Source organism: Aphelocoma coerulescens, chromosome 5, assembly GCF_041296385.1.
Source record: "Aphelocoma coerulescens isolate FSJ_1873_10779 chromosome 5, UR_Acoe_1.0, whole genome shotgun sequence".
NCBI classification, from domain to species: Eukaryota; Metazoa; Chordata; class Aves; order Passeriformes; family Corvidae; genus Aphelocoma; species Aphelocoma coerulescens.
In genome coordinates, this window is record NC_091019.1 from 17,974,725 (window position 1) to 17,990,148 (window position 15,424).

At 39.5% G+C, this 15,424-nt stretch overlaps 2 protein-coding genes across 6 annotated transcripts in view; one reads left to right on the forward strand and one right to left on the reverse strand.

Moving 5' to 3' along the window:
• The window catches only part of KCNC1 (potassium voltage-gated channel subfamily C member 1), a 122,943-nt gene extending 113,411 nt beyond the window's left edge, over positions 1-9,532 (forward strand). The window contains exon 4 of the mRNA XM_069016878.1: positions 9,351-9,532. Within this exon, the coding sequence (XP_068872979.1) occupies positions 9,351-9,532 (182 nt within the window). The remainder of the gene's footprint in view (positions 1-9,350) is intronic.
• Positions 857-15,424, reverse strand: part of SERGEF (secretion regulating guanine nucleotide exchange factor) — a 142,656-nt gene continuing 128,088 nt past the window's right edge. For 2 of the 5 annotated variants that reach the window (XM_069016889.1, XM_069016885.1), the window contains one exon: positions 857-3,093. In XM_069016889.1, coding sequence (XP_068872990.1) covers positions 2,977-3,093 — 117 coding nt within the window. In that variant the 3' untranslated portion in view covers positions 857-2,976. Of the gene's footprint in view, positions 3,094-14,487; positions 14,592-15,424 lie in introns of all 5 variants that reach the window. The other 3 variants (XR_011151331.1, XM_069016891.1, XR_011151332.1) reach the window with 3 other exon arrangements.

The following is a 15,424-nucleotide window of genomic DNA, read 5'->3' on the forward strand; positions in this document are numbered from 1 at the left end:
GGCCTGAAAATTCTCTGGACTTAAGGTTAACAGTTCACAACTTGTTCTCCCTTATGAATGTCAGCTCACTGGCAGGTTTGCTTAACTTCAGAAAATGGAAGGGGAGAGCAACTGCACAGACATTTGCTTAACTTGTTCCAGTGTCTTTTTGTAAATATATATATATATATATATATATTAGAAACTTTGTCAGTTTATTTCCATTTGAACCTGAAAGCAGAATGCTTATGCAACAGGCTTCTTGCTTTGCTTATCACAGAAGACCTGTTAAAGAACTCTATGAACCACAGCACTGGGTCTACATTTTGCTTTGCAGAGACTGACCTTCTCCATCAGGATAGCAACAGGCAACAGTCATAAGCTCTCAACACCAGCATGGAAAGGTGTTTTCTTCCACTTTTCACTGTGTGTTCCCTTCCTCACAGAGAAAGCCATAGCTGATTTTGTACAGTGCTTTATTCTGCAAACAAAGCCACTGGCACACAAAACAGGGCATTCTCTTCTGAAAGAATGAGCAGCAACTTGGTTAAGACATTCAGCCACATACCTTCTACAATGAATTCTATTCATTCTCTGCACTACAGCAGCACCTAGAAGCCCTGACTGACGACAAAGCACTCACTAAGTCAAGACAAGTTATTACTTCCCAAAGTTTTCAAGCTACATAGGCACAACAAAGGAGAGAAAAATGCAGTTCTTGCCTTTCAAAGATGAAGATCAGATGCAGATATGAAACACCAGATCAGGACCAGGAACAAACTGACGTACTCCTTTCTTTCCTCACCATATCACCCCAAATCATTCTTTGTGTTCCAAAAGCGTGTTCATGTTACAGGCGTGAAAAAACAGAAAAACATTTCAAATATCTAATTCACATTTATTTGTTACATAACTTGTTGGACTCCTCTGCAATGAACTGCAGCAACAGCACACGCAGTCAAAACATGTCCAGTCCAGTAAACCTCATGTAAGGCGCATATTGGCTGTGATTAATCAAGGAACAGACTTATTTAGAGGAGATAATTACTGAAACAAAAGAACATGTTTATTTGGTACACAGATTTTGCAGAAATCAAAAGCAGAAACCTTAGACAGGACTCTCAAAGAAAGCATGAGAAACTGTTCAGTTCATATAATAGAGAAGCTTTGGTATCCAGAAAGTGGCATTGAGAACAGCCAATAAATAGCAACTTAGATAATTAAAAGTGCAAGAGGTCACAGCTTGGAACAGTATATTGCCATGGATTAAAAAAAAAAAAACACTTTACAATAGAAATCTCAATTCTACACTTTTTGCAAAGGTCCCATTTGATTATTCTTTTGGTATCTGTAATAGTTAAAATCAGCTTCATAGTCTGCTGAAGTTTCTCATCCATTGAATAGAAAAATAAAACACTTTTGAAAATGAAGCCGAGAACTATAACTGCTGTAAAACCAAGGGTGAAAAAACCGCTGCATCCCATATTATCACCTTAATTCCTTCCCTTTCATGTGTAAGCTGATACATCATTAGAAAGTCTTCCTGTCCTATTTCCTAAGAGCCTTCCTCTGAGCATTTTGTAATTCTGTAAGGCCTCTTTCCTGGCAAGCCTGCTTTAAAAATTAAACCCCTGTTTAGCAACAGTAGGTCTCATTAAAAGGGGCATTTACCACACAGTAGAATTCTCTATATTTAGAACTTGAAATACATTGAATACCACAGCAAATATAAGTGTTGTGGGTGGTAAACATCCAGTTTAATGGCATCCACTGTATTTGTGTGGAAAAAAACAGTTTTATAAATAGCTTCCAAAATCTTGCTCAACATAGGCAGCTAATAATATCCAAAGACATCTCATTTTACACTTTTTCCTTTCTCCTACCAAAACAAGTGATAGGCCTATGTTCTCTGTCAAGCCCCCACCTGGAACACGTACTGTGGGCATGCTGTGAACAGCAACTCAGTTGGGCTGAAAATCAGAAGTGAGAACTAACCTGTAATTATCAGGAGCATTCTGGTCTGCCTTTTAGGCTAGAGAACTTGTAAAATCTTTCTGGTTAGATTTTGATGTCTTCCTATTCCAAGGCAGCTGGAAACACAGGAGCTGCATCAGATCGAGCTGTCCTCAACAGCTACAACTGACTTATGCCCTTTGATAACAACTTTTTGATTGTTTCCAAGAGCTCTTAGAAGTTTTCCTTCTCTAAACAGTAGCTCCAGAAACTTCAGATTTGGTTTGCAAGTTAATGATAATTCATGCAGATCTGCATCCCTGTAAATCTATAATAAACTGATGTTTGGCACAGAAGGTAATCCATGAGAAATACTGCTCCTTTCACAGTTTAATCAAGATAAAGCTAGTTCAAAAGGGCCTCATTTTCCCCTTTTGCCAGCCTTCTAAATGATATTGCTTTCTTTTTCTTTTAATCCTAATCTTCTGCTTAAAATGTGTGTATGCATCTAGTCATGTTCACCTTGTGAAACAAACAATTTTCTGAGCTGCTGGGAGCTCACAACTCCAGTAGAAGTTGGCAGGTGCAACACATCATGATGTAAAGACACAATAACAAAAGACCACCTTCTCAGACCACTTCTTCAGACCAAACTTATACACCATTAAGCCATTAATCAGTCGGTTTCTTCCTCAAAGACTTCTCAGAAGAACAAGAAAATATAAATCTGTCTTCAGTTGCATTGCATCAAGGCAGAATGGCTGTAATTCTATCTGTGGGTAAAAAAGTCGATTCCTGTGGCAAGAGCCAAGGAAACAATTTTTAAGATATTACAGCTTTTTATGCACAGTTGTTCCTTTTGGATTTAGGAAAAACATCTGCACTTTCCAACTACCGTGTTAATCATGGGCAGTTCTCTTGTAGCGCTTCTGAGCTACACAATCCAAAGATGTCCACCCACATCCATGATGTTATGATTCCAGGTGTGCTGGGCCTACTGTGGAGTTTGACAGAGAGCCATGGAGTGTCCTGCCCCACATCCAATCAAGATCTGTTTTGCACAGCCAAGAGCTTTGACTGGCTTTGGGACACGAACGTTTGCTTCTGTTCCATCACCACACATCCCGTGTTCGTTCCATCCCCAAGAGAAGCATTGGCCACCTGAAAGAGAGGACAGAAAATACAGAATAAAGACCACAAAAACACAACAGCTTCAGTTAGTTTTAAGGAGCAGATTTGTCAAGTCATCTCCTATTTAGGTTCTAAGAAATTCTGCTAAGGTGGGAAAAATGTTCTGGTTCTCTTGAAAATGTAAATGAACCCAAATGAATGATTCTCCATCCTGTTCCATATTGTTAGCAACAGAAGTAATCAAAATAACAAAGACATTTGAAAATCACTCAGTAAGTACATAGTTCAGTATTTATGCAGAGCCCACAGAAATCTCTCTGCATTTTAAGAGCCCTCCCTGAAATGATGTGAAATCCCTGTCTTTCAAGTTTCCTGTAGTAAGCAGAAGTGTGATAAATCAAGAGCAGCGACTTTAATCATTCACAGCATGATCTGCAGGGTTGGGGAACACAGAGTCACAGTTCAGCCAAATTGCATTTCATTCCTAGCTTCAAGTTCACATGTCACCTTTTTCCTTTAAATCCTTTAAGTCTTCAATAGCCTGCCTTATTCTTAACCATCCTACCTCTTCTGCTTGCTTTGACATAATTTCACTGCTTTTATTATTCTTATTTTCCCTCATTATTATTTATTTTTGTAAGATCTACTCTTTTATATCCCAAATAACGATTCATGTATTATTATTACCCCATAGTACTCTTTTTGGAAGCACAGTATGCAAATCTTATTCTATAAATGGCTGGCATAATAAAAAATCCACCAAAACCTCCTTATTCTGAACTACAAGTGCTATTTCTTCCCCATTTTCTATTCTTTATTTGGCTGCCAGAGACTGTGTCTGTGACTTACTGTACTAAAAAAGAAAGCCATCCTGCCATATTATCGTGTTTGTGATGCCACTGTTATTTTTGAAAAGCAGCAGGTATTAACTGCATGAAGTAGCATTCTGGATTCCAAATAATGAGGAGAAAAGTACCAAAATTCATAAAATCTAATCCCAATCACAATTTTAGTTCTCAAAATTCAGAAACAAATTATTGCAATTTATTATTGCAAATTATTAGTACACTGAAGTTCCCCTCTTCTGCAATGCAGTATAAACATTACTGAGGCCAGATGTAACTAAACAATGGCGTTTCATTTTCCTGACAATCTTTGAGGCAATGGAACACAACAGAGCACCACCAGAACATCACAGCAGCGAGGCACACCTCACCTGAAATAGCAGCTCTGTTACTCTTATCTCAGGAGGCACCAGATGTTCTCGTGACTGTGTGTGTGCAATACTGACAGCCCAAGCTACATCCCAAATGCATGCACATGTGCTGCCAGAAAGTGCCAAAAACTGCATGTGCAACATAGCCCATTTAAATATCAACAGACCGCCCTACTGGTTAATGGGATTTTTCTTTTTGGTAAGGTTCCAGGTAAAAATGTTTATGTAAATATTAAAAAGCAGAAAAAAAGACACCCCAAGCCCGTACCAGAGACACATCACAGACTAATCAATTATTCAAGGAAGCTGCACCTAAGAAAAGACATTTTTTTGCACAGTAAATATGTGAAGCCAGCTTACGAGTTTAATGAAAAGAGAATATAACATGCCCTAACATTAATTAGATGACTTTGGCAACTTTTTGTTCCTAGGCACCAACAATCGCAATAAGAACTTACATGCTTCTGTGAAGACTCACTATATCTGTTTAAAGGGTTTCTTATTGCTTTTTTCATCCTGTCCCATCAGGACGAGAGAGGAAACCAGAAATTTTCTGGTCACTTTGTATTACAAACTCAGTGGAACACTAATGGTATAATAAATAGTCAAAGAAACAGTGCATTAGGATATTAACCTCTCAAATTGATATACATATCTAGTGAAAACATCTTTTGAAAATACATAATAGAAAAATTTACAACCTAGGAACCCCCCAGAGAAGAACACCTTCCCTAAAATAAGGACTGTGGAGTCTTTTCCAGCCTTTACTTCTCCAAGCATGTAGAAAGGCCACCAAAATAGATTTTTCTGCGTGATTCCAGTGATCTCTAAGGTTACTGAAATGGGACAAGAGCGAAAACTGGCAAAAGAAAAGTAGAAAGTAAGTATGATTTATGAATGGTCTTATACAAAAACACCTTGTACATCCATGGAGAGCTGAGAGAAATCTAAAGAGATGAAAAGGCAGCTGACAGATATGAAATTACAGGCCACAAAAATGTTTCTCATCACCATCAAGTCAGAATCAGGAAAGCTAAAAGGCAGAGAATTTTTATTGTGAAAATGAAAAGTGTACAGTACCACATCTGCCTGTAGAAGATTCAGTGAATGGTTTGTACATAGAAATCGCCAAATGCTTGACTTGTGTCAGAGAAAGCAGAATTTGCTGAAAACACACCAAGCCTGGTTTTTTGGCAGTAATATATTAACAAAACTTGGAGGAGAGCTGGGCAAAATGAGTGTGGTGAAAGTGACCAGGAGGGAACAAGCAGCTATGTGAATCACTGGCACAGAAGTCAAAGTCAATGAAGATCAAAGGTAATGAAGCATCTATTTGAAAAATTACACAAGTTACACCTGCAGAGTTAAAGGCAGACTCTACAAAGAACTAATGGCTAGCCTCTGGACAAAGGGCACCATTTCATGGTTTTTTCCTTCTCCCACATTCCCCTCACTTTTTTTTTTTTTTTTTTGCTTGTTTTCTTTCTGATTTCTTCTATTCCCAGTTTATTGCTGATAAAAACACAGAACCATCAGCCCTACATGCCTTCACAAGAGAATTCAGTTTCCATGTCTGTGCCAGACCTTCCCAGGATGAAAGAGCATTAGAATGATGTCTATTAACACAGCTACAAATTACAAACAAAATTTAAAACAAGCATTCTTGCATGTTCTCAAAGCAAATGATTTGTGTTTGGTGAGGTGAGGGAAGGTTACTCCTTCTTACTGGTTAAGTGAAACCACGTAAGATGTTGCATTTACCTTCTCCTTTTCAAAACATAAGTACTCAAAGTACAAATCAAACCCACAGAACTCACATGGCAACACAGCATAATCCCAAGGGAATTTCAGTTACGTTCACAGTCACACTAATCAAAGTTTAGAGTAATGCTATGCAGGACTTTTCACAAAACATTAAATATGTAAGACATAGAGACAACAAAATCCTTAACAAATCTATTTTGGTCAAACAACACAAGAAGGGGCTACTGCCCTTCTTCTGTCTGCAATGATTATCCAGGCTTTTTTCAAGGTAACTGAAATGACAACAGCAATCTACAGGTTCATTAAACTGGAGAAAAGTATTTCTAGGTAAAATAAAGCTGCATCATACTGGACAGGATTCTGGAGAAAGAAGAGAATTTAGAGTCGCTCCTTATTGCTGAGTAGAATCTTCAGATGGAAGAATCGATGTTAGCAAATAAGATGCTCTGGGTGAGATTCACTGCACTTAACTTCAGCCACCTAAAGATTCAAGCAACTTAGCCACAGATCATTATCCTCTGTATCCTCAAGAGCCAATGGAGACATCTGCATCTCTCCAGCAGAGAGAGAGATTCATCTTCTCCAAACACTGGTGTGAAAATCAAGTCTGTCTCACTTTGGTGACAATAAAGGGAGACCAAGTGATTGCCCTAGCCTTGGCATATCAGTTGTATGCAGCTGAAGAGAGGTTATATTAAATCACATCTTTACAACTGGTCTGAAGGCAAAGCAAGGAAAACTGGAAACAAGGAAGCTGCAAATATCACTGCAGCCTAGCTTCAGGCTACAAACAGTCTGTTTCTAAACCAGCCTGTGCCCTGGAGGCTTATCACTGAAATCTTTAGAAGCTCCTCTTTTCTGTTTCTCCTCTCCCATTCTTTCAACCAGCAAACAAACAGAAGTTGTCTTTAAAGACAAGCCAAGTATCTTGAAGCCAAGCTATTCAAGAGACAGCTTCACATTTTAGGGAAATGTTAAAATGTTTTAGAACAGCTCTATTATGTTGGCTCGGTGCTCTTACCAATACTCCACAATACTTCAAATTATTACTTCTTTTTGACCTTAAATTGGTGCTACTCTACTCTTTTGTTATAGACAAAGTTACAGTAGGCAGGAGATCAGCTCAGAAAAAGTCACAAGTCTTTAAACAGCATCAGGGCTGGACCAAAACCAAAATTCACGTGTCTCAGCCACCTTCCCTTGATTATATGAAAGCCTTCAAAACCTCAAAAGGAACAGTGTAACATTACACAGAAGGAGATTTTGTCTATACTTCTCCCAGGAAGTTGCAAAACACAAATGAATAAGTTTTCCTGTTTTTTCAGGCCATCTGGTGGTTCAGGGTGTCACATAAAATAAAAGGCAGTAAGCATCTCTCTAAACTTTTGTATTTTTAATAGCAACAAGTCTGCCATTAGTGCAAAAGATCTGCAATTTTAAATTGTAAGAAACAGGATTGATATAAATTGTTTTCTGCAAAAAACATGGAAATGTATTAGTAACTAAAAGGGAAGTCCAGGCATTGTGCAAAATCTCATTAAAGGCAAAGCTTGGAATGCATGATGACACCATCTCAAGACACTGTGGTACCTCCAAAACTAGGAAAGAACTGTGAGGCCCACATTTAGTTTTTCTTACAGAGCCACATTTTCAAGGAGCAAGCTGTCATGTGCTCCAGGCAGCCCATCCAGTTGCTGTTCAACCCTCAGAAATGTGTGCCTGGCTTGCAAGTGAGTAAGCTGGATAAAAATCAGACACATTGCAGTGCTAACACAATATACAGGTAAGAAACACCACACATTTTTGATACTAAGTACAAAGCCATGGTGCTAAAGGCATGCTGATTTCAAAGTCGGCCTCCAGTCAACAGCCTGCCCTTGCTCCACCTTTACATCATTAGTAGCTCTCCTCAGGCTGTGGACCTAAACCACTCGGTCCAGTCCTCAGCAGTGGTTTTACACAAGTGAAAAGTCAGCTGACTTCAGGTTATGCCTCTGTGGTTCACCCTGGCACCTGGAAAGAACAACTTTCAATGTCCTCAAACAATTCATCATAACAAAGGAACAAAGCCTACACTATGAGGACATCTCTGACTTGGTGCTCTAAACTAGTATCTTATGTGAACTATTATTTTTACCCAGCAGAAGCACTGTTTGTTAGTAGGACCGTCTCTGTGGCTAGGTTTGTATCTTGTGTAATACAGCAGGGACTTCAAACTGGGTCAGGGCCTCAAGGCCAACTGCCAGAATATCCAATTACAATCCATAACCACCTATTGAAGAGAGTCAGAAAATCAAATTGAGAATACAATATGCCTGGTATGGGCTTAGGCATGTGCAGTACTGCAAAATGCAGCAATAAGGCTACACATCTCCTTTGCAATTAATTTCAGTTGGGAAAGTCGAATTTCTAGTTCATGCCTCGATATCAGTGTCTATCCCACAAACTGCAAACACAAGAGCAGTACAGAGCACTTCTAATCTTTTCTGTTCTCGTTTCCACAGTATATAAGCAGCCAAGAGTTACAAAATGGGAAGGGGAAGGAATCATGTTTATGATAAGATCATTTCCAAGGGCAATGTAGCACATCTGCCACAGCCTGAAAACTGTATCTGAAGAAGGAGCCCCACACACAGCAATGCAGAGAAGTGGGGAAATACACAGTAAGATGTTACTTAGCAAAAAAAGCCATAGCAGATCCATGCAAACATGCTGTGCATTTTCCTGTGCACTGTTTTTAGCACCAGGCAAATAACTGAGCCCACCCCTAGAGGAAGTGCTATCTTGCCAAATTACAATGACAATAGAAATTTTGTTCTGTTCTCACAGGGCACTTCAAAGCAGGAGCTGAATGGTTCACTGCACAAATTAGTATGTATCTATTTGAAAGAATCACTCCACATTACATCAAATAAACAGTTTAGGTTACCACTCAGGCTAGTTTATGATAGAATTTATTTTTTCCTTCTCAGTTATGCATTGTCATTTTGAAGCAAAAAAAAAAGAAAAAGAGGAAGAAATTCAGAAAACTATATCCTAGGATTTAAAAACAACAGACTTGCAACTCCAGATTTCTTGGCTGCTGCACCCTTGTAGTTTTTGTGGTGGAACTGAAGCCCTATAAGATGGAGATGGTTGCTTTGCTGTGTGTAGGTAGCAAGGACAGAAATCTACTGCAAGGATTATCTGTTCACATTTCTGTTTCCATGGGGAAACATGAATGGTACTAACTATGTCTAAAGCTCACAGGTGCTGCACAAGTTTTTTCTTTTGGTTTGACTCAAAACTGTCAATTCCTTCCCAACAGGAAAGCATCTCCAACTCAACACAGAACAAAACCTGGGCTCACGACTTTGTGCAAGACTGAACGTAACTGGTCCACTGACAATACATGAGGATTATATCATACACGAAGCAGCTGCAGTGCAGAGAGGATTAAGCATTAAAGATGCTTTTTTTTACACCTGTAGAAGACAAGAAAATCTTTGAATTTTGCTCGCTTAAGTACAGGACAAAAACAACTGACAGAAATTAATTAATGGAGAGATTTGTCTTGGGGCTCTGACTGTGGCACTAATGTCTGTTCCATCAGGATATCAGACATGGTAGAGAGTGACATTCATTCAGAACTTACATCCCTGCCTCTCACAGTGACAGGCATTCAATATGTCACAGTGCTTTAACTTTGTATGACCAGAACTAGACAATCACAATCTCATCACAGAGCCAGAGACTGCAGTCTCATGACCCTCTGTACTATGTGAAACAGAACATGCAGAAAATACCTTATACCTATATGCTTAGTAAGAGGTCATCCACTCAAGGCAGAATGTCAGAGCTCATCTGGAAGAGTGCAAGTCATTCAAGTGTCCCATGGGACCATATGGTGCCGTGGCCATTTGTGCCCATGAGTTCCGGGCAGTAAAGCATTACCATTTCAAATTTGCACGCACTTCAAACTGACGTAAGTGATGACACAAAGAAAAGGAGGGGACAGCTGTGATTCATCTGACCTACAACATTACCTCCAAGACCTAGAACTGAAGGGCATCTTCAGCACAGGCCTAGGAAAAGTGATAGATGAAAGCAGAAGCAAGAATCTGAGAGCCCCTCAAGCTGCATTCCAGTCCTACATGTAGCTTTCACAGCACTAAGCAAATCAGAGAGCAGGAGAAAGGACAGTCAGCAAGATGAGCAGGTGCATGGAGGTGAAATGGTGCTTCCTCCTACTTTGCTGGCTGAAGTCAGAAACAAGAGACCCCACTGGGCTCTCAGGATCTCTCTCATCAAGGAAGACCAGCTGGGTTGGAAAAGGATATTTTGGAAATGCTTTGGTGCTTAACATATTTCATAAGGCAACCCTTTGTAGAACACTGGTCTATTTACAAGCATGAGCTTTACGGCGATCACACAGACCAGGCTATAGATGACTGTCAGTCCTTGGCATCTTATAAAAAACACTTATTATATAGCAAAAGCTGAAGAGATAGTCCAAATGGTCACATTAACCTGCAGTTTCTTCTCTTCTGACTGCTGTTCTCTTCCTCTGAAGGGCTGTTTGCACTGAACAAAAGTGAGCATTCTGGGATTTATCTCTGAAGCTGTCCTTTTCTGCAGAACACAGTTCTCCAACTCAGAACCAAGAATTGAAATGTGTAAACCTTCCACATGGACATCTTGTGTAAAATAGCTTTGTGTTAAAATGGGCTTTAGTTTGAACTTTTCCCCTTTCATTTTCCTTTAGCAATTGCAAGGCTGCATTTTGGTCAAGTTTCAAGACACACGACGTGAATGTGCATTACTGTTAAGTGAAGTCTAAAAAAAATGCTTGTTGATATTAAGCAAGTGAGGGCTTTTTTTCCCCCATGCTTAACAAGTAATCTGAGATCAATTCCAGCAGTCATAAGCTAAAGTGTTAGAAATGCAAAGAGAAAAATCAAGGAAACAAGTGGTGACTGAGTTTTCATCTTACTGATTGAACTGGTAGATTTTCTCACAGCTACGCAAACATCGCCACACAACAAAAGCAGTTGCAGCTCAGCAGTGATGGTATTAGGATGCCTTATTTTGCAAAGTTCCAAGTTGTAATCTTGGTGTATCACAATGGTTCAGATGATGGCACCCCTGCAAGTGTCACAGTGCAGCTGTAACAGGGACAGCACTGTAATACACGTGCTCTGCAAGAGCTTTAAAATACCTAGCCTGATGCAAGCTATAGCATAGCCGTAGTCAGAGAGAGTTCGGGGTGAACTAACCCTCCTTTCTGGGCAGGATTTGTGGATTACAAGTTTCCTCTGTGCTGCAACTGTTGTACTTGAGTTAACCCACTTGTACCCAGTTTAAGTGTGCCTACACCACACTGTACTGTAGTGCAAGCGCACATCCAATAAAACTCCTGTGGGTCATGTGCCTTGTCTTGTCTGTCTGTCTCAGTCTTTGCCTATTGTTACAGAGACTTCTATACTCATCACTGTGACTCTAGATCTACTCAGATAAAACAAGGGCTGGGTCATTTGAGCACCTAGAAAAAGAGTAAAAAGTGAACACCTTGGTAACATCCCCACGTTAACACTGACACCACTCACAGCCACCATTCCCCTCTGTCTCACACAATATAGTTCTGTGAACTAATAGGACCCTTTCAAAGAAGAAAACAGACAGCTGACAGAGCTGTGACAAAAGATGAAAGGGAGCAATAAAAAAAATAGGAAAAAAATTCCCATGATTCAGACTTCAAACACAAACCATAGAGAGGTTTACATCAAGTGTGTGCACCAAAGGCAAGTCACATTTTCTCAGAAGGGCTGATGAAACACAGTGCTCTTACCCAAGGTAGGCTGTGCAGGGCTGGGCTGGTGTTAACTTTTAATTGCAAGTGAAACTGTTGAATACTGAAGAAAAACGATTCAAAAAAACCCACAACAAAACCCCAAACTGCAAAGTATTAACACCACAAACTGCACCCTCAGTCCCATCTACATGGCTAAGCCATTAGTCTGATCTCTGCAAAGCAGGACCCAAGTGGTCTAGCTCTTCCCAAGTGGTTCAACTCTTCCCATTTCTTAAGGGCTAGGAAAAGATCAAAAACTTCAGCCACATCACCCTGTCAAGAAACTTATGCAAAGTAATGAGCCAAATAATGTGTACCAGATGGGACACACAAATTTTCCTCACAGGTAATAGCTAAGAAGACCAGGACCATAGGAATAGCAACTCTATTCGTTTAACTTTTAACTTTCTTTTAACTTTCAGAGCAAGAGTTCACTAAGTGTCATATTTCACTAAGTGTTCTGGAAAAAGTAAGCAAATGGTCAATATTTGCTACACAAGAAAGAGTGGGAGAACAGGCTTTGCCAGCTATAATTAAAACCAAGTATCATACCATAAGAATTAAAAACGGTCAGGAAGAGAATCAGAGCAGACAGCCTCAAAAGAAAAGTGCCTATAAGGCAGGATTGGATCAGCTTCTCCAATCATCATTTCAAAATCATACATGACTGTTGAGTGAAGTCTGGGGGAATTGCTTGTTGATATTAAGCAAAGGAAGAGTTCTGCCATCAATATGTGTTAAAAGCAAATGCGAGTTTGCTTAGATAGGAACAGTTTTTGACATCACTTCTGGTGGAGAACAGAGATTCTGGGCAAGACGTAAAGCACAGCTTGCTAACTTTTACCTTTTTTTATCTGTATGGACAAATTTTACTCTATTCTCCTTTACTTTCATTCACTGAACTATTTCATTACAAAATCCATAATTCTTGTTGGAAAAAACAAAGCTGTTAGATTTCAATACCAAGCTGGCAAAATACGAACACTTCAAGCAACACACAGGGCTAAAGAGACCCCAGCCCTGAGTGGCACAGAGTAGATTATGGGTGTGCAAACACACCTTTTACACACTCAGGCCAGTTAGTCAGGAAATAACCCTGCTGCAGCACAGCTTCTTCACATTTCTGCCTTCACCCTCCTCTGTGGGTCAGATACCCAAAAATTTACTCTTCACATCCTTCTTGCCAAATCTTCCCCTAGAAGTGCACAAGGCAAGGAAAGAAATGCTGGCAGAATCTGGGATGCCACTGGGTGCCAAGTGACACCATTTTAGTTGTTCTGACTGGGAAAGGCAAACAACATCACTGACAAAAAATGCTCAAAGTACATTTTGGGGACACCTCACCACTGTGCCTCCATCAGTGTAAGACCTAAATTCTGAACTGGGGATAGCAGAGGGAATATATCAAGTCAGTCCTTGGAAGAAGGCAAGCAAAAAACAGTGTCCTGAGATTAAAAATTCCTGCAATCAATGCTGTGAGGTATTTTCACAAAGTTTCTGCTCTGCTACATTTTTTGGGTGCTGGCAAATTAGCTGTAGTGAAAACAGCATTCACGCATCAGTTGCAGGGATCTGAGGCTGGAAAGTAAAATCTCGCTTTGGCACACCACCAGGGAGAACAGCTGATGGGCAGAGGGATTCAGAGGCGCCATGCCAGCTCCAGAAGGTCAGAGACCAGAATGGACAATGCAAGCTGGGCCCCTGAGATGCTGTTCGGCACTATCCCATCTGATCCTCTGCATAACCTCAGGGAGAAGAAGAAACTGGCTGGATTGAAGACAGGAATATCTGACACCATTTTGGAAGGACTGTATCTGCTAGAGACTTGGAATATCAAAGTATTCTTCAAAATTAAAAAAAAAACAAACAAAACAAACACTTCTATCTCTGAAATAGCATTTGACCAAATTAAGAATTCAAGAGCTTTTTTCTCCTCACTTTAGAGGAAACAGAACCATGGAAATACAGGGTCTCCATTTATTGGCCTCACTGTTCTTTCCTGTGTTGATGCAGAAAGCCAGTTTCTTTCATTTTATATTTGGCACTACACTAATTACACAGCAGGAGCAGCTATAGAAAGCAGCCTAGAAAGAATGGTAGACAGAAAAGAATTAGGTAGAATTTATGACAAGATTTGGCCCTATGACAAATATTTATCATTACTCACAAAGAAAAAGCAATAGCATGAAAAGCTTTAAAGTTATGGATGAAAATGATACTGAGAAAATAGTGTAAAAGACCAAAACCCAATCAGCCCAAACTTCTGGTAAAACAGCAAGCTTCAGTATGCAGCAAGAAAAGCAATGGATGACATGGATGTGTGTCCACAGGACTGTGTATATAACATACAAACAAATGAACACTATACAAAGTAGTTCTCACTAACCTGCAATAGGAATATGAGAGAACCTGAATTGATTCTTTACACTGCTGGAAAATAGAACAACCAAATATAAAGACGACAAGGTCAGACAACATTGAGATGTTTTCTTAAATAACTTTGAAACGCTTTTTTCTCTGGTTTTGTAATAACTTAAAGCCTGCTGAACACCAATCATGAAAATATTCCTTGTACAGTACAGCCAAGAGATCTTTACTCTTCAGGCTCACTTACTAAAAGAACTGTAGTTCTGTTCATGGGTGAACCAAAATGCCATTCTCTTGATGCTGGAAAATGAACTCCATCTCAGCCAGACCCAGAATGGAGGCTTCTTAAATCTATTCAGGAATAGATGAAGCAAGAATAAGAATTTTAAGCATCAAATCAACCTAGCAGAAGTGATCAATGTTCCGAATTAATCTAAAGATTTAAAAACGCTTGCATGCCCTAAATAAGAACCTTTTCATTTGTCTTTATATTTTCTTTTTTTTTTTTCTTGGGGGCTGGAGTGGGGAGAAGGTGCTTCTCAGCATTTTAAAGCTCTGTAATAATTATTGACACAGAAAGGTTAAAAATAAACACCATCATCTTTACTTTAAAATACTACAAAGGATACAAGAACCATCCAGGTCAAAGTATTTCAAGATGACCACAGCTACCCATGTGTCTTTTTTTTTTTTTTTGTCCAAAAAACACTATTAAAAAGTATTACAACACCAGTGGCAATACTACACTAGACATTTGTGTTTCCAAAATATGTCTAAGTACATATACAGACGTATTCTACCTATAACTACAAATGGTTGCTTAACAGATTTCATGCTTTCAGACCTTGCATTTGTAGCACAACACGATTTCTATCTCTGCACACATCCCCGTGGAGATGTTCACTGTTGTTTTGGAGTACCTGAGTTTCGGGACGTGGGATTCAATTTGCCTAAGCCCAAAACATCCATGGTGTATGTACCTATGCATGCACATAGCCATCCTTCACTGAGGAACCTAAATCGTCTCACACTCAAGTCACAAACAGGCAGTTTCAGAGTGGGGTTCATCTCACCCAAGACAAATATCTGAAGTCAAAAGAATCCTTCTACCACCCTTTTACCCATCTCTTGCTCTCCACTACCTACAGATATCTGACCAGCTCAGGCATAGTTTAAAGTTTATA